Source organism: Actinia tenebrosa, unplaced genomic scaffold, assembly GCF_029948245.1.
Source record: "Actinia tenebrosa isolate PJP-AT-01 unplaced genomic scaffold, QUT_ActTen_1.0 PGA_scaffold5__44_contigs__length_20552954, whole genome shotgun sequence".
NCBI classification, from domain to species: domain Eukaryota; kingdom Metazoa; phylum Cnidaria; class Anthozoa; order Actiniaria; family Actiniidae; genus Actinia; species Actinia tenebrosa.
Genome location: NW_028292582.1, coordinates 178,621 through 197,526, shown reverse-complemented (window position 1 = coordinate 197,526; position 18,906 = coordinate 178,621). Strand labels below are relative to the sequence as shown.

The window sequence follows — 18,906 nt, the reverse complement described above, 5'->3', positions numbered from 1 at the left end:
TGATGGACAAGATCATTTTATAGGGTTCATAATCAATGCTCTACTTTTCTTTATAACTTGTTTCGGCCTATAAAATGACCAATAACCATTTTGATGTTTAATAAGCTTGATTCTTGAAAACTGTAAAGGATGACAAATGGTCATTTACAAAACTCAGCACGAAGATACTAAAATGTCCTTGTTAAAGAGGCTTTAGTATTTATCTAAGGGCTTGATAGTATAAAAGATACATGTAGTGTCTAGCTAACATTACGTGTATGAAGTCTTATATTAACAGTTGGTTTTATTTAAGCCACATTTAGTTGTATACATCATTATGGATGATATATATACATCTAAGGCCCAGTTTAAATGTGGAATTTCATTACTCAAATCTAATGCAAATGATTATATATGAGGTTTTTTTCGGTTTGAAGCACGATGTGTTGAAAACATTTTTGACGTTTCAATCTATATGGAACACAAAAACCTACTAGTCAAGAGTGACCGCAGTAAATTTGTGAAACTTTAGTAATACTAAATAGCACAATTTCATGCAAATTCCATTGTTTTCTATTGTTTAATTAGCACTATTTTGTACTATTTAGTAATTAGTGTTTCACGGATTTACTGTGTTCACTCTAATGCAAATGAATGCAAAGATAGATTTTCTGCTTTCTCCACATGAGAAATTCCACATTAATTTAAACTGGGCCTAACAGTCCAAGTACTGCAAAACCAATTAAATAAAATGAAAACAAAGGAATTTCATAGCGCCTACTGTGTGTATTCAGTTGTACCCTGGTCCCAGAGGTTACTCATAGTTTTTTTTTTCTCTGTAAAGAGGAAAAACAAAAACTACGAGAAACCTCTGGGACCAGGTATTAAGCTTATTATGCTTTCAATGGGCCCAATAAAATTGCTCTATAGATAGATTATTATTATATAGATAGGGTGATTTTGTTGAACCCATGAAAAAATAGCATGGCTTGCATAATAATAGTAGACTCTAAACGAATTGTTTTCTTTTTTCCAATACTAGTACTAAGTAAATAGTCATTTTAATATTTTCTTTCACAGACTAAATAATATCACTTTCTGAAAAATGTTCAAAAGCAAAACTGATACTTTGGTACACATATTCTGTACGTAGAAGTATATTTTGATTACAATAAAACCAAAAGTGGTCAAACATTTGGGATTCATGGTGTCGATGCAATAGGATACAACGTCTATGATGGATAAGTTAACATGGATGGTATGTATGAAACGTTAGGTTCTGTACAAGTTTTTGCGCAAGTGGATAATGACAGTAAAACTAAATACTGTAGTGATTAGCTATTTAACTTAACAAGAGGAATGTTTTTAGTTTCTATACATCTATTGCAGACCCACTCAGCATTCCCTTCACTTGTTAGCAACCCATATGCTGCAGCCGTCAGACCAGTACATAGTCTGTGATACCATTTGCCACAGCCTGTTTCACAGAGAATAGCATCGTCATTATCATCTACTTCTTTCAGGCAGATCCCACATGGGTACATCGGTTCTGTTTGGACTGTACCATTACCAGGTCCCTGTGATGGAAGAAAGACAGATTGGACCATATTCTAAATTCCAATTTGATCTGTGAGTTAGCCATGCCCTGACTCAGATTAGCCCAGAGGTCGTTGCAGGGTTTGATCTGTGAGTTAGCCATGCTCTGACTTTGATCAGCACTGAGGTTGTTTCAGGGTTCTTTCTGTGAGTTAGCCATGACCTGACTTAGATCAGCCCAGAAGTTGTTTCAGGGTTCAATCTGTGAGTTAGCCATGCCCTGACTTAGATCAGCCCAGAGGTTGTTTCAGGGTTTGATCTGTGGGTTAGCCGTGCCCTAACTTTGATCAGCCCAGAGGTTGTTTCAGGGTTTGATCTGTGAGTCAGCCATGCCCTGACTTAGATCAGCCTAGAGGTTGTTTCAGGGTTTGATCTGTGAGTTAGCCATTCCCTGGCTGAGAATAGCCCAGCAGTTGTTTCAGGATTCAATCTGTGAGTTAGTGGTGCCCTGACTTTGATTAGCCCAGAGGTTGTTTCAGGATAAATTTCAGGTAAAAAGGCCTTACAGTGCAAATCGAAAAAAACCATGGGCATTTAGAAATATCCTAGGAATGTTTAATTCTTCTTTGGACAATCAGAATTAATTGTCTTTCTAACCATCTTGATAACAGAAAGATAACAATAACAATTCTGATTGGCTATTGAACATTCTTGAAATATTAGGTGCCCACAGTTTTTTTGATTTGCACTGTAAAAAATAGCAGGGGAAAAAATGGAAATAAATTTTGCTGCAATTTGATTTGGGATTAATTAAACAGCTATATAATTAATAGGTAATGGGATTTCATGCTCCCCAATCAAGAAATAATTAGACTCAAAAAATTCCTCTGACTGCCAAATTGGACTCGGCCTACGGCCTCATCCCATTTTGTCAGTCCTCGGAATTTTCCTCGTCCAATTATTTCTTAATTGGACAGCATGGAGTCCTATTACATATACAAATACTGAAGAAAGATCAATCAATATACAGTCAGTCACTTGACTTGTACAATATTACGAGAAATATTTAGAGGGCAGGAAAAAAGATTGCACAGACAGCCGGGTGTGTATAGAGAAGTTCCACTATGTGTCAATCTAACAAGCTTAAGGTTGTGGAAAAAGTTTTAAAAAATACTCAAGCCGAGACACCAGAGGTGACTGGTGAGTCATGTTGCACAAAAAAAATGCCACCCTTGATTCTCCAGGAAAACAATGATTTTACAATAACTTACAAATTTCTTAATTTTTATTATCAATAAAAGGACAGACAGATAAGTTAATGTCAATGAGCGTGCACCCTTTCTTTTGATTGTTTTGATCACTAATAACAATAAGTTTTGATCGTTTTCGTTATTGTGAAACAATTTTTTAATGTGTCTACAGGTCCTCTTACTGATGATAAATTTCATCATTACATCACATTGTCAAAGTAGTATGCAGATTCATGAGGTGTAGCACTACACTATTCACGAGGCGTAGCTCTACACTACTTTGACAATGTGATGACACAACTTATGGTCAATGAGAGGGCAGACATTAAAAAAAATGGATGTCTATATTTTTAACATACTACTTCCCTGCTAGCAGAGTCTCTCTTCTCTTTCTCTCCCTTCTTTCAGGCGGGGAGGAAGGAGACTCTGCCGATGTAGAGCATGGACGAACAAAACCAGTTTTAAAACCGGTTTTTAACTGATTACATGTAGTGCGTATGCGCAAATGTAACACACTGTGGCGCCAAACATTGTTTGATGAGAGCGGCTGTCAAAATCATGACAGCGTTGCTAAGTTACGCCACACATGCGCAACAGAAATAACGTCCTATATCGGCAGAGTCTATTTTTCTCTCTCAACCAAAACAAAAGGAAAATAGGCTCTGCTAGCAGGGAAACATACTACTAATACCATTAGTGTTAATTTACCATTTGTGCTGGATAGATTCCCTGATTAACTGCTGATGTTAAATGTGTCATGTTAGTGATGGGTACATTGGATCCAATAGTGTTGTTAAAGTTCATCTTTTCTCCTGGACTTGCTAGATCAGATGAGCTAGATGAAGATTCTTTTCTTTGGAGCTTCATGGGACTTTCAGGTGCGGATGTGCTTCCTTCCTCTGCTGCTTCCAGGTCCTCGACAGTAGCTGAATCTGTCAGCAATAAATTGTGTATATAACAATCATATGATATAATTTCTTGTACAGTATGTGATGATATTTATTTATGCACGCCAAGAATATAATACATTTCAAGCTTATAGTATGCAACATGCAATAGTTTCCATGCAACATCTTGCAACAACATCTTTGCCAACCTTTTCTTGAAATAGCTACACCTGTGTATATAGGTCAACGTTGTTTTTTTTTTTTTGTACATACCCCTGTTGTGTGATATATACAATCAATGTCATTAACGTTGTCCACCGAAAATTTTTTTACACATTTACACATTTACACATTAACACATTTAGACTAAAAGAAATATCATGTGTTTCATTATGTATTCTTTGCCTTGTGTGCGTCAACCTGAACTTTAAATGTAAAATTCAACTCTTGAATCGAAAATCAAGAATGCCCCGCCAATTTGATGAGGATTTAAGATTGGAGAATGGTATTTCAGCGTTTGTTTCATGCCAAAACGTTTGAGGAAACACGTGATATTTCTTTTAGTCTAAATGTGTAAATGTGTAAATGTGTAAATGTCTTTTTTTCGGTGGACAACATTTATGACATTGACTGTATACATATACATCTTTAGTATTCCTAATCTCTATAACTTTATGTGGTTGTTGAAAATAAACTGTTGGTTATAATATTATAATGTCTTTTACTGAGATGTCTTAGTAATAATTGCTTGCTTTATATTTTCCTTTGGTCTTGTGGGAAAAATCCAAAATGGCTGCCAGCAACTGGACTACCCCTGAAAACTGAGTGGCAATTGACCTACACTTAATACTAACTTTTTTTCATAATTTATGGAATGTAGCAAATCTGCTGCTATTTTTTTTCTCAACTGAGTAAGTTAAAATAAATGCCTTCAAGTAATATTTTACTTAGCTTGGTGAAATAAATATATGCTTGAATATAGTATAAAGAGATGGAAAACGTCTTGTTGCTGGAGTATTGATAGAAGTTAGGATTTTAACTTCATTAATTTAAATTTAATTAAGCTAATATATTCAAAACACAAGTTAAGCTTAATTAAATTGGGGGGAAAATGGCATTCAGTTGTCTACAAACCTCAAAGTACAAAATTTACAATATGAAATATTTTTGTTAGACAATTGATTTAACTAAAATGATCATAACCACTTCTTTGGAATTCACGATTGTTGAACTACAACAACTAGTAATAAGCTTTAAATAAGCTTACTTTTTTGGGGGGAAAACAGCTTCAGAAATATCGTAATAATCTTAAAACAAGACGTTTCAAGTCGAGTAAGAAAGAATTAAGATTAACTTACAAATTCTCTACAAACAGCTCAACCTGTTGCAATATTTTCATTTCAAACACAGACGAAAATGTCAAAAATGACAGACCTGGGGTTATCAATAGGCTTTAAACAATAACTTACCGCGTAGTTTTGCAGGTAACTTTCGTTCTCTTGGCATTTTTTCACGACATGAAGGTCAACAAAGTTTTAGAAAAACACATTTGAAAAGACGCCAAGCATCCAAGATGGCGGCTGTTTTCTTTTGGGGGATTCACCACTGGACACATACCGCTGGCTCAAGCTCTTTCAAATTTAGCATTTCGTCCGTTCTAAATAGACTTAAAAATTGTCAGCCTATTTTCCTTGGATAAATAGTTATTTCACTGATTTGTTTCTAAATATCCCTTTATTTCTATATTTTATGTTTATATTTTTTTAGTCTATCGGGAGATTTTTGTGGGCTTCCTGTGGTTTTATTATTTGGTGGGGGGGGAGGGGAGGGGACTCCGGGAAAAAAGTACCGGGGATGCTCGTCGTATCTCTTAGGGGTAAAAATTCGCAATTTGGTATCTTTTAGGGTGTTAATGCGAATTTTTTTAAATCAGCATTTTCTGGTATCTCTTAGGGTGTTGGAAAAGGAGAGAAGCGCGCATCGATATGGCTTATCCTAGGCGCTTTTTATTGTATTTATCATTCAAAAGGTGTACACTGTAATTCCAGTCGATTGGGTTTTTGGCTTCCGTCATTCAAATTCCCAAAGGTCTGAGGTAGTAAATTTTTTGACCGACGGACCGAAAGTCAAAAACTCAGATCTAGACGTTTGTTTGGACTGAAAATGAGTTAAGGTCAATGATCATGAAAGTCCAGGGGCGCCACACATCACGACATTTCATCGTAGAGGTTTATAATGTGCGCTTTAGGTCACAACAAATTTTCAATTGGAACTCTGTGCATTCGTCGGTACTGATGTGTCCTCGTTATCTTATGTCCCTTATTTGAATAAAATAATGCATTTTTAAACTTAGAACATATGTTCTAATTAGTAGTTTTGAGGTTGTGGAAAAGACTGGGTGGAGTTGGCATTCTGCAGTGCATTGTGCGACTGTTTTAGGAAAATGTTTACAAGATGGCGTCTGATTCGTCCTCTAAAGAAGCCCCAAAATACTACTGCAGATAATGTTCGACCCATTCTCTTACTCGACCTCGGTATGGCCAATACTACATCTCCAGGGACATTGGCCGACTAACATTTGGAAAACTCTGAACCTGCAGAAACCTACGGCACTTCACTCGATTGGTGCTTGCATTCTGCCTATCCTTTGATCAGTTTACGCCTGAACCATAAATTAGTTATTAACAAAACTTATATATCACCGTGAACTATCACTCCCCGTACGGGCAGCTGCTGTTCCGTGAAGTTCCCTCCAAAAGCGCTACACTACATTCTATATTTACAATAAACAACACTCAAGTCACATATTGATTTTTACGGAGGGAGGAAACCAGTGAACCCGGAGAAAACCCTCGTGAGAACAACATAATAATAAACATAATAATAATAATAAACTCAGGTTACAAATGATCCGGTTTGAGCCGGGCCAGACCACAGAGGTGCGGAGAGGCAATCGGTAACCAATACGCCACTCATGCCAAACTTGCCAGTTCTGAACTATAGATTCAAATATTTTTTGAAAGTTTATGGTTTAAGTCGCAATATTTCTCTAGCTGTCTTTATGACCGTACATCGTAACTCAGCAATCCTGAGGCAGTAAACGACTGGGTTCAGGCAAGACCCTGCCATTGTCATGGTAACGATACACGTACCCACTATAGGGATGTTCTTGGATGATTTCCTTTCTGCAGTTGCTCCAACGTAGAGTAGCAAGCAAAGAAGAGGAGTGTAGCAGACGAGGTATAAAAGCCAGATAAGGAGCATTGTATTGACCGACCGCTTGTACTTAGGGAAGCTGAGTGTGTCTTGCATTTGGTACGTTATTTTCAGGGCGAGGTTAATTTGCTTTCGATGTCTGGCGATGATTCTTAGAATCTTTAGATAGCAGACTGATGTTACGAGCAAACATGTGGCTACTACCACGATAGCAACACTGCAAAACATATTTATAGAATGCCCTTTGAATCTCAATACACCAAGCCCAATATTTAGAATCCAGACAAAAGCGAGAGTAATTTTAGTTTCCTTCATGTTAATAAGACTGTTGTACCGAAGATGGAAATACAGAACTAGGAACTGGTTCACTGCAATGCAAGTCAACGTAAAAAACGACACTCCGGCTATTACAAAGAATAGGCTTTCTGCCAGAGAGCCAACAAAACAGACAGCATCCAAATTCTTACTTATCTGAAAGGACTTCGAGACGATAAACGAAGGCAGTACAAATAGACCAATCCCAAGGTCCGACAACGCTAAGTTGGCGAGAAGAGTATGAGAAGGAGAATGAAGAGAAACTGTCTTCCAAATGGATATTAGGATAAGTGCATTCATACATGTTGTTATCGGAGACAGTACGACGTTTATTGCTATGAAGAACTTGTTTAAGACTGGAAAGAAATCCTCATTTAATTGCTGTTGTATTTCCTTAGTTAGGTAGGGAAATCCTTCACAAATATTTACAGTTGAGGCGGTTAAAGTCCCCGTTTGATTGTCTGCGACCATTTCTCCACCAAATTAAAAGCGTTTTACAGCAGCTAAAACTTCAACAAAGTTCAATCCTTCATTCGCATAAATTTCTATTCATTCTGGCATCTTCTATGTCTGTCGGAGAAATATATGACAAATACTGTATAGTTCAGGATGTAGCTGAGTCAAATCGTTTGTACCACAGTGTAGTTAAACTTATAAAATGCTCATTGAAGACAATTTTCACTGAACTCAGTATACCTTTCACATGTGACACAAAATAAAAACTTTTGCGCTCTCAATTTACAAACCTTAGCTGTGATGATGTGAGATATAATGAACAAAATTGATCTGAATAGATATGGAAATCTATTCTAAAAGGCCAGATGTTTCACACATAATTCATTGTTTTCGATAGATTGATCAGTCACCTGGGTAAATGTCATACGCTGATTGGATGAAGTAGTATGGTTGTCATGTTTTACTTCGTAGATATAAAAAAACGGCTTTAAAAAGGTTTAAAAAGTTGAACATCTTCCAAATTAAAATCCAGTCCGAAAATAATCAAGTCATCATATTTTAATCTAAAGTTGTGCCAATTAATTAAACCATGCGCATTATTGGTGGTTGGAATTATTCCCAAGAGAGTCAAAAAAACAACATTTCGGCCATTTTGGTGCCGTTCACAGAGGATGTTAATAAGAAATATTTTGTTAAATGGCACAAACGCTCCCCCGAGAGTCGACAGCGATGACGTAACGCGCAATCGAAGAACACGGCGTATACGTATACCCCTTTTCACGATATGCGGTTGACTGACGTCCACTACAATTTAATATTCAGTTTGTGTTTAACTTCGGGTTCGTTCATATCTTGATGATCGCATGTGATAAGAACCGCATTGTGTAAGCAACGAGACATGGGGCCCTTGGCTATAGACAGCTTTCATACAACCGTTTTTAATGATGCATGCATTTTGGTAGTAATATCTGGCACTCTAAGACTTTAAATTAAAAAACGTATTGAAGGACAATTATAAATGAAATGTTTACGATGTTAGATCAGCTGTCGCTAGACTGATTGTAATTATACTTGGAATCCACTCGAAAAACTAATTTCCCAGTTTTAATAGGATTCTCTCCTGCCGACTCACACTGCCAAAATAAGATCATTTGCATTGCTAGCTTAATGAATAAACAAAGTCGGTACATTGCTCATGAGGGACTATAGGGACCATAGTAATAATTCCCCATAGCTGTCTGTGCCGCCATCTTGAAAAAATAACCGTATCTTGCCTGCACATCAAATTGAGAACAGTAGTACACTTTACAGTGCGAATCGAAAAACCGTGGGCACCTAGAAATATTCTAGGAATATTCTATTCTTCTTTGGCCAATTAGAATTGACTTTCTAATCACAAGATAACGGAAAGATAACAATAACGCTTCTGATTGGCTATTGAACATTCTTAAAAACTTTCTAAGTGCGCACGGTTTTTCGATTCGCACTGTAAATGGTAAAAACTGTGGATGATTGTCCAAGGTACAAAAAAGGGTCTCGTATCGTTTAAGAACAATTTCTTGTTGTCAGATGTCAAGTTGACCAAGCTAAATGTGACTGTTATAACACAAGAAATGGAAGCAAGTTTCGTTTGCCAAGTGTTACAACAAGTTGGGGAAAACAAAGGACATATCATCAAGCCATGAAAGAATTAAACAATCTAATAAGTGATGTTAACAAACGATGCTTTAAGATTTCTCTGTTTAAATCCAATTTCTTTGAGGTTTTCCAAGACATATAATAATTGTATGCGTTTATCAATTTGTAGTTCGTCTCATCAATTTTTTTCAAAACTCAATTTTGTTACATATGATTAGTTAATTATTGGTTTTTATAGGACCTCCTTGAAAATCACTATAGTGAAGAAGCATATCCTGTTTAAAGTATTATTGTGAATAAATAAAATAAATAAATTGGTATCATTGCAAGCTCAACGTTGGTCTCGCTTTGATACACAGGCACGGTTACCTTTCAAGATGGCGCAGGGAGCACTGAAGGGGACTATTAATATAGTAATGATAATAATATATTTATTTATGTAGCGCACAAGTCCAAGATTCGAAGCGCTTGACACAAAAATAACAATAACACAACTATGATACATACTGATAAGACTAATTAAGAGAAAATAAACCCATTTTCTCTTGGAATAATATTCGAAAAACGCTTCATTAAAAAATAGTATACGAAAGTATATGCGGAAGGATTTGGGAAAAGTCTTTAGTAAGTGGGTGGGTGGGTTGGTGGGTTGGTGGGTTGGTGGGTTGGTGGGTTGGTGGGTTGGTGGGTTGGTGGGTTGGTGGGTTGGTGGGTTGGTGGGTTGGTGGGTTGGTGGGTTGGTGGGTTGGTGGGTTGGTGGGTTGGTGGGTTGGTGGGTTGGTGGGTTGGTGGGTTGGTGGGTTGGTGGGTTGGTGGGTTGGTGGGTTGGTTTGAAGGTTGATCGCGGTGGGTTGTGTCGTAAGTTAGTTATATATTTTTTCTATTATGCTTTCATTTGTCATAAAACATGTTTCACAGTTTGCAAACTGCTGCACCAGTTAATTGCCACTACTTTCTATCAATTTTGATTTATATTCTGCTCATGACAGTAAACTTTATATATTCTTACAAACCACACAATTTTCTAAACTGAATTATTTGGGTTAATTTTTATCCCTTGTTTTTTTTCTTCTTTTTTTTCAGCCACCCTGATCTGATATAATCATGGTTATAGTCTGTTTAACGCGAATTCCTATGCAACAATATAATCTGCTCTGCTGTCAGAGCTATTCATCCTCATCTGTGTTATATTTAATCTATATCCACCTCTCGCGAGATATAATTCTGATACCCAAAGCTATTTGTACAACAACGCTATTATAGGGGACTGACTATACGGTGTATGCCTTCAAAATAAGATATGACCTAAGGGCCTGCAAAATACTCCTTTAGCTGGGTGGGATTTTTTTCTCATTTCAGACCACAGGTCATTCCCTAGAGTATCATTTCTTTGTTTAACGGATGTACATGATAAGACAGTCACATGAAAATGGACACAACTCACACGAAGAAAGATATTGACACGTGGTCTGAAATGCAAAAAATACGTACGCCAAGGGCAAAGGCCTATACTGAATTTGGTTGTGCTATTGTGGAAGCCAATCAAAAAGATTATCCAACGGTGCGTCCGCGAACACAACCACAGAATGGACTACAACAGACATACCTATTGTCCATTTGAATAGAATGTTCAAGACTTTGGAAGCAAACCTCCACTCATCCTTCAAAAGTTCCTCAATTCTTCCATTGTTTTGCTGGTTAAAAAGAAACTTTTCAAACCTTTTAGACGAGTGAGGAATGTCTTTTCCAGGAAGGATTTTGTGCGAGATATTTTCTGCTGTTGTACTTGCACTGTTAGCATCTCCATTAGGGGTCCAAGTTACTTCGCTGTATTTTGAAGGTAAAGCTAATTCTACTGCGTTGCTCAAGTTTTCTTCGTGAATAATTTTCTCGTTGTTTAGTTCTAATAGTCGTCTCTTCTCCTGCAGTTGTTTCCATTCTTCTTGATGCCTCACGAGCCAAGCTCCCCACTCACACAATACCGTCCTGAGCCAACCCGAGAGCGGCTCTCCATCAGAATGATAAATCTTTAGCACAATACACGTGAAAACCAACGACAGAAACACATTGAACATTGTCAATCCATAATACCTGACTATAAGTGGTACTTCTTCGTTCGGAGGCAAAGAATCTGATAACATCAGCTGGACGATACTCAAGGACAATAACACAGTTATCCCAACACCCATTCGCTCACCAGACTCAGACGGCAAATAAAAACCAAGTAACGTCAAACCAATCATGATTAAACACGGCGTGAAGCAGTTAATAAGGTAATACAAGGATCTTCTACGGATATGGATGTAGTAAAGCACGTAGACATATGAATTCGGACAGCACCTGAATTTGGTTTCGTGTCTCTTTGCAGGCATACTCTGTAGGATCCATTCACCGTTGAGTATGAAGGAGTTGACGTCACCATCTCCGACATTTGTGAGGTTGACGTCATAGATGTCGTAGGACCAGGATCCGAACTTTAGAATACAGGTCTGCGAAATAAACAACATTCTATTAAGTAAAAAAAAAGCTATAAAATAAAAATTTACACGTGATTTTCCCGCCTTTTTATCACTACAGAGCACGTGACACTGTTGGCATCAGTATCAAGCAATGTGATTGGCTGTTTTTATCTCGCTTCGTGATTAGTTTAGAGTCTTGGTACGTACGTCTGTTTGATTACTCTTGCGGAATCCGCTTTCCTATAGCTAGCTTGTTTGCATACAATCATTCTCAAGTTGAAATAGGTCATGCAATGGCAAATATTTTTTCAAGGTGATCTATCATTTATGCTTTGCGCATCTTTACTGCGCATGACAAACCCTAGTAAAATGTAAAATGTGTGCCAGTGTGCATCAAAGTAGTCGGTGTGTTTCGATTTCTTAAGCCAGCGATATCCTGCACGGACGATTGAGTTAAATTAATTAAGTTCGTACACACTAAATTCAAAAAACGTTGTCGTCGGCGGAGATCAGACATCTGGGACCGAAATGAATTGTGGGATATAAGCTGTGGATTTTCTTTTGTGATTTGACCTAGTAGTTTGCAACAAGTTAATATTCTAAGTATGCCAAGCTTGAGCGATGACCTCCGCTGGCGGATTATCTGGCTAATTGGATTTGGGATTTTTAACCAAAAAGCGCGCACTCCCCTACGATCTCACTCGATCTCAGACATCTGATTTCAGGCTATACGTTCTTTTGAATTAGGTGTGTATTTAGAAGTCTGATTTAAATGTAACTGCACATGACAAGGACACACGTAATGTCGTCTTACCTGATCATCAAATGGAAAGTGTCTAACGTTCATCTTGCACGAGCTCTTGTAGATTGTTGGGAAGAAGCGAGAAATCTCGCCGTCTGATGATATAGACAAACTATGACCAGTTTCCTTCTCCATCTTGTAGTCATCTCGAGCGCTAAGATGTAAGAACTCATTATTATAATTGTCAAGTTTCGATATTTTGGTCAAGCACAAAACAATACAAAACAACCGCAGACCACCACCTATAGCAACAAACCCTCAATCAAACGCAGAGCTCCTAGTAACGCACCGCCAATCAAACGCAGAGCTCCTAGCAACGCAGACACAAACAAAACCATAGAGCACCTAGCAACTCAGCCATTAGAAATCAGAAAGTAAACTGGATTCTCTGGTGAGGATACTTACTTGTTGTAAAGAGTAATATCTGGTAACCATATCCGCGATGCCTCGGTTACAATAGTGCTGATATTCTGGTATTCAGCAGCGTTCCACTGCAGTCGAGAGTCTTTCCAATACTGGAGAATGAAGAGTATTTAGAATAGAGTCGTGGAGGTTGTTTCAGGGTTCGATCTGTGAGTTAGCCGTGCCCTGACTTAGATCAACACAGAGGTTGTTTCAGGGTTCAATCTGTGGGTTAGCCGTGCCCTGACTTAGATCAGCCCAGAGGTTGTTTCAGGGTTTGATCTGTGAGTTAGCCGTGCCCTGACGTAGATCAGCCCAGAGGTTGTTTCAGGGTTTGATCTGTGAGTTAGCCGTGCCTTGACTTAGCAGCCAAGAGTTTGTTTCAGGGTTCAATTTTTGAATTAAGGGTATCGATAAACATTCAAGTTTTGACTATGTAAACTAAGCAAACAACTATATATAGATACGGTCTTGGTTCCTTACTCGTTTCTAAAGTAACTTGTAAGGTAAGTGGTAGCTGTGACTAGATATGTGAAGCTGCTTTTCGAGGTTTATAATTATCCATAATTACCTGCCGAATCCAGACAACTGCCTTCATGGTCTGTGCTCTTTTATTCTATAAAGTAACGAAAAACATCGCAGAATTAATCTTAATGTGGTCGGGACATCATTCGATCCTTTCCTATAGAGCTTTTGAATATCACGTTTATTTATTCCGGGTACATAAGAGAAACAAAAAACCAGTTAATTAAAGTAACAATTTTCTTATAATTTTCTTCATTTAGCATTTGCCAGTAATTGAGGAAAGTCCTGTTTGTTACATGTCAAAGAAAGAAGTATCTTCTCTAGAGAAAAAAGACTATAGTAGTGCCTCCTGTCATGGTTGCCATCACGTGGTGGTACATAGTCTCTATAGCACAAAGACATTTTCGACAAATTTGCTTCGAGCTTCGAGCATGCGCACTCATTTTTTATTAATATCCAGCACAGTTTTATTAAAGCTGTTTCTTTCGTTTTCTTCAATTGAAAAATATTACACACTCTTACCACATCTATAATCTGATTTAAGGCCAAGTCAAGTTTAACTTTAACACCCTGTTCCAAGGTTTCTTTCGGCAGTACATCACGGTTGTAACTCTCAAACAGCACGTCCTCCAACTTCTGCACTATTTCAGACTGACTGATGATATCTGTGGAGAGAATTCCAAGTGATATCAAAGATTGAATAAGTATCGCACCTTTTTTCTGAAGACAATAATGCAGCTCTTTGTTGCTTATGGTGTCGCAGTCGACAAATCATAGAAATGAATTGAACTGCCCTTCCTGAAAAAGTCTTTTTATCTTACGTCATGATAGGGGGAATCGTTGCCGAGTCTTCCTAGCCAGAGGCTAAAGTGTGAGTATGGACATACTGCACACTCACGACCACTACATTAGTAATGGTTTAAGCACACAACTCTCAACTCACATGTTGATTTTTGAGGATGGAGGAATACTGGACAACCAGAAAATAAACTCTCGTGGCAAGGAGAGAACAACACATCAAACAAACTCTTTTCACATGTGGCGACCGCAGGATTGGAACCAGCGACGCATCCTGTAAAGGTGATGACACACGGTGCAACATTGCACGCAACATTGCAAGCAACAAATTTGAACCGGGGGGACACACATTGTAACAACAAAATCATGCCCCATCGCTTGTGTCAGCCTGCTATGTTAAGACATTTGGTCAGCAGTCATAAATTTGGTGCAAGCTGATTGGCTGGAAGTTTCAAAATGTTACAGGTAATGTTGCAGCTATGTTCACATGATGAAATTTGTTGCGCGCAATGTTGCAAGAGTAGATCGCGATTCAACTTCAGATTTGTTGCATGCAACGTTGCGTGCAACAAGTTTGGGGTAGACGCACGCTGCAACAGTCCGGTTTCGTGCAATGTTGCATGCAATGTTGCACCGTGTGTCAGTACCTTAAGACTCACTGTGGGGAAATTAATAAAGGCCAACTATTTATTGCTACGCCTCCCTTGCCACTCGGATTAATTATTATTTCTTAGTATTGTTGTATTGTCCAGCCTAACATGTACACGGGCGGTCAGGTCTCGATATTTCGCAGTTTCCTTAGCAATTCTCTGCCCAAAGAAAAATGATAACAAGCCTTCTGTTGTTTTCCGCCAAGTTGCTTAATTTTAATGAAACCATTTTGTTTTCATAAACTTGGTGGCAAGCGTTTAGCTTTTATTTTATTAGAATTCTAAGCGGTCGCAAAAACTTTTTTTGTTGTTGTTCAACCTTCTTTATTCTTCTTTTTGAATGTTCTTCTTCTCGTTCATCTGTCACCTTTAACGGCGGCCAAAAAAATGAATTTGCAGTTTTGTTTTCGCCAGAAGTTACTCGCCATTTTTGAATAAATTAAAGTCTCTGATGACCTTAGTCAATAAAAATAAGTTATGAAAAACCCGTTATATATATATATATATATATATATGTGGGAAGCATTTGAAATCGCTGTTTGCGGACCTGTTGTTTTAATTGTTTGCTTATCAAAATATTGGGAAAATAATGATAATAACAATAATAATAATAGTTTTTAAAAAGTATAAGACAGAAATCTGGAACACAGAAAATTAAAAAAAATTTTTCTTGATATTTTATATATTCGAAGGCTTTTAAAGTTTTTACTTTTTTTGTTAAGAATTTATAAACTTTTAAGCTAGTAGAAGATCGATGGATTATTTTTAAGCTTATCTAGTACTACAAATTGATGGCAATTATTATTTCAATGAGTTTAAAAAGCCTGTAGTTATTCCGATAACTAAAATAATTTAGCTCCATGATAACCGTTCGATAAGACTCCCAAGGTTAACGTTTAGTGAACTTCAAATTTCACAGATATTTATCACCATTTACGGTACGTTGTCCACAAGATTTGAGGTTATGGTTGTGTCAAAATATAACCGTATTCGCTACCAACAACCTGCTGTTAAATGTTTGAAAGCAAAGTTTTTATATTTGGTAGACACTATAGGGAGAAGAACGCTGTGACTTTGAATCTCAAATGCTTATATTAGTATTCTTGGGTCTAAAAAGATAGTAAATTGTCAAGATCATTTTTCAATTCGCCCAGTTGTAATTTGAATATTTTTCCATCATTCTTTTGTTCAGTCTAGAGGTGGTATTATATATTACTAGTTGTAGAGCTAGATTAATGTTATGAATATCACTATCGCTAAGCAAAATCTCTCTCCGAAACTCGGCTTGACTTTTCGTACGAGGATTAAAATGGCTTAACAAATTTGTACAACATAAAGTTTATATTATATCTTTTATATAAACAAATAATTGTTAAAAGCTACAAAATATTCAAACAAAAATCACTTTTAAAGCGATATTGTTTTAGAAAATTACCTAATTTTAGATTCTAGCTCAAACACTGAAAAACTTTATCACAGCCTTGTGTTATTCGGTATAAAAAAAAGGGCTCAGCTCTAGCTTAAAACATTCAATTAAATCTTTCTTCTTTAAAGAAAAGAAAAATAATGTTTTATTATCCTATTTTATGATAAATGAGAAAATGCTGATTTTTCTTCTTCTTCTCACTTTTATTTGATAATAAAATGTAGAGCCATAAGTAAAGTAAATATATTCTGAATAATTAAATGAAATTCAGCGACAAATATCGATGTTTTTGACTATAAATTATTTCTGTTAAAACCCCTCTTGTGGAAAAGAGTTTTTTTAAAGCTAACGTAATAACATAGCAAACATAACTTCTGCTCCAAAATCAGAGGGTAGATATCAAGCAATCAGTGATTGTGAAAAAAAGAATTTACGTTAATACATAAGTGCTTATTTTTTAAAGCTTTTTCTTTAGCACTGTTTTGTAAACATTGGTATAATTTCGAATTTCGAAAATATGAATTTGGAATGTGGTTGTAGTTTTTTAACGTAAAAAAAATATCCCAAAGTAACGGAAAACGCTATATGGTTGCCACATAGTTTATAAACCTACCTTCACCAAAGATCCCCCAAAACGAGATAGAGAAGCAAAAGAGAATAATCCAATGTACTGAGAGGCAATTCATCGTCTGAACTTGGCGGTGTTTCTTGTTATTTCATCGCGGAGACGAAACGGCTAGAGACGTTTAAATGAAGATTATACTAAAGATTTTCTCAACCGATACACGAATATATCTCTAAAGAAACACTCCAAATATCCAAACTCGAAGCCATGACTAATTATAATACAATTTTACGCTAAAATTGCTTCAATAAGTGTGATTTAAACTTCTAGTTTCTTCCACAAAAACCGTCTTTCAAAGGAGCTTGTCTATGAAATGCTGTTAATATTCAGCAGGTGTTTCTGGCCTTAGAATTGAGTTATATTATTAGCTGAATAGTTTAAAGAATTATCGGTTTTCCCGCCAAAAACCGTTGAAGTTAATAATAACAAAGCCTCTACGAGGTTTTTGGAATAGCCGTTACCCAAAAATCAAGAATCAAAATTAGGGCTTATTTCATTGTTTGTAGACTGTGTTTTATCCTAATAATGCTAAAATATGCATTGTTCGGTTTTTTGTTTTTAAAACTGGTCATTTCTTTTTAATGCTTCTTGCGTGGTAAGCTAGGGGTTTTTCATTGGCTAATTCATTAACTTGCTTATGAAAATTAAGAAGGATGGGGAGTTAGCGAAGATAAGAGATGATTTTCACTGGGGAGACTTCTCTACAATTTGACTAAGATTTTTTAATTTTTTTTCTTTTGCATTGCATGAGTTGGCATTGGCTTTGCAGCTGAGAGTAAACGGGAAAACATTTGAAAAAAAAAAAAAACTTAGTCTGTACTTATATTTTTCATATTTTGTTTTGTTTTATTTTATTTTTTGAAGTGGCTTCTTAATCAGCATGTGTGACCTCAAATTAGGACAGGGCCCCTTTTTTGTCTTTGTAAACAACGATATCATTCAAAACTACGATCCATTAAAAACTAAGAATTAATAATGAACAACTATGGTACAGATAAGCTACCATGCATTGTTGTCCTCATTACAAGAATTAGTAAAGATAATTCAAGGTAAAAGAAAACGAGTTGGACTAAATATTCCCCCATGGAGACATGAATACGGTATATCACTGTCTTAATAATTGGTATTTAGCAAAAGTAGTACCACTTGCGCGATGTTTAGATAATTCTCGATTAAGACAAATTACTAGGAACGGTGTTATGAATAATTGAACTGAGGAAAATGGATTTTTTGGGGATATTTTTATCCTTATGACTTGAGGTATGTCAAAATTTTGAACATCTGAGATAACTTTATTGCTCAAAAGAGTAAGATATTCATACAGAAATTTTGGCAATTTCAGAACAAAAAAAAATTCAGAATACAATAATAGAATAAAACATTCTAGCAATCCGTTACTCACCTTAATTGCGGTATCCTTTCAACCAATCACGATAGCAAAGGATGTCCACTCAATCAAAATAATGAGTGGAACAAGCTAGTTGCACGTGAATGAAGAACATCATCACGTTGGCTGGTGAATGGTTTTCGTGCATAAGAACTTCGTCTTGAACGACAACCTTGGAATGCAACCAGATGACTCAAAATCTCAAAATATAAATAACAATGAATTGAAACAGCCGAAAGGTTGTTTGATTTAACAAGAGAAGCTAATGAGGAATGCTTTGTGTTGCTGTCAACCAAAAAGGCGTCTATGACGTTACCGATGATACACCCCAAGAATAGACAGTTTTCTCTCATTAACCTCGCATTCGAGCAAAAAAAATACAGCCAACATAGAGGCTTTGCACTATCACGTGATGGCAGCCATAACGGTAGGCACAACAATAGAGTCGTTTTCCCCTGGGAAACTGAATTCTTTCTCATGTAAATCACATTAGACCAGATACGATTGCTCCTGCCTCCTGTCATGGCTGCCATCACGTGATGGTGCAAAGCCTAT

At 36.7% G+C, this 18,906-nt stretch overlaps 3 protein-coding genes across 5 annotated transcripts; all 3 read right to left on the bottom strand.

Moving 5' to 3' along the window:
- On the bottom strand, positions 1–5,240 carry LOC116299424 (uncharacterized). The gene is made up of 3 exons (XM_031708084.2): positions 5,122–5,240; positions 3,474–3,697; positions 1–1,556 (listed from the first exon to the last, which is right to left on the bottom strand). The coding sequence occupies exons 1-3, from the start codon at positions 5,156–5,158 to the stop codon at positions 1,314–1,316; spliced, it is 504 nt and encodes a 167-aa protein (XP_031563944.1). The 5' UTR covers positions 5,159–5,240; the 3' UTR covers positions 1–1,313.
- Positions 5,241–5,863: 623 nt separating this feature from the next.
- LOC116299410 (adenosine receptor A2b-like) lies at positions 5,864–7,998 on the bottom strand. Its single transcript, XM_031708066.2, has one exon. It carries the CDS (start codon positions 7,652–7,654, stop codon positions 6,677–6,679), a length of 978 nt encoding a protein of 325 aa, XP_031563926.2. The 5' UTR covers positions 7,655–7,998; the 3' UTR covers positions 5,864–6,676.
- A 2,231-nt stretch (positions 7,999–10,229) lies between these two features.
- On the bottom strand, positions 10,230–18,387 carry LOC116299421 (neuronal acetylcholine receptor subunit alpha-7). 3 transcript variants are annotated; one of them, XM_089038465.1, is made up of 6 exons: positions 18,367–18,387; positions 13,988–14,130; positions 13,512–13,556; positions 12,944–13,053; positions 12,551–12,692; positions 10,230–11,766 (listed from the first exon to the last, which is right to left on the bottom strand). In XM_089038465.1, exons 3-6 carry the CDS (start codon positions 13,536–13,538, stop codon positions 10,804–10,806), a joined length of 1,242 nt encoding a protein of 413 aa, XP_088894591.1. In that variant the 5' UTR covers positions 13,539–13,556; positions 13,988–14,130; positions 18,367–18,387; the 3' UTR covers positions 10,230–10,803. The 3 variants fall into 3 exon arrangements, with proteins under 3 accessions (XP_088894591.1, XP_031563939.1, XP_031563938.1); XM_031708079.2 differs by lacking the exon at positions 18,367–18,387 and adding an exon at positions 16,953–17,471; XM_031708078.2 differs by lacking the exon at positions 18,367–18,387 and adding an exon at positions 14,409–14,896.
- Positions 18,388–18,906: the final 519 nt, after the last annotated feature.

What these genes read in the sequence shown, in the direction of transcription:
- LOC116299424 (XM_031708084.2), bottom strand. Translation starts at nt 5,158, where the DNA reads ATGCCAAGAGAACGAAAGTTACCTGCAAAACTACGCG. An exon ending in GTTACCTGCAAAACTACGCG is followed by an intron (nt 3,698 to 5,121) that starts GTAAGTTATTGT and finishes TATTGCTGACAG; the next exon opens with ATTCAGCTACTGTCGAGGAC. An exon ending in GAATCTATCCAGCACAAATG is followed by an intron (nt 1,557 to 3,473) that starts GTAAATTAACAC and finishes CTTCCATCACAG; the next exon opens with GGACCTGGTAATGGTACAGT.
- LOC116299410 (XM_031708066.2), bottom strand. Translation starts at nt 7,654, where the DNA reads ATGGTCGCAGACAATCAAACGGGGACTTTAACCGCCTCAACTGTAAAT.
- LOC116299421 (XM_031708078.2), bottom strand. Translation starts at nt 14,631, where the DNA reads ATGATTTTGTTGTTACAATGTGTGTCCCCCCGGTTCAAATTTGTTGCT. An exon ending in GATATTACTCTTTACAACAA is followed by an intron (nt 12,693 to 12,943) that starts GTAAGTATCCTC and finishes CTTACATCTTAG; the next exon opens with CGCTCGAGATGACTACAAGA. An exon ending in ACTTTCCATTTGATGATCAG is followed by an intron (nt 11,767 to 12,550) that starts GTAAGACGACAT and finishes TTTATTTCGCAG; the next exon opens with ACCTGTATTCTAAAGTTCGG.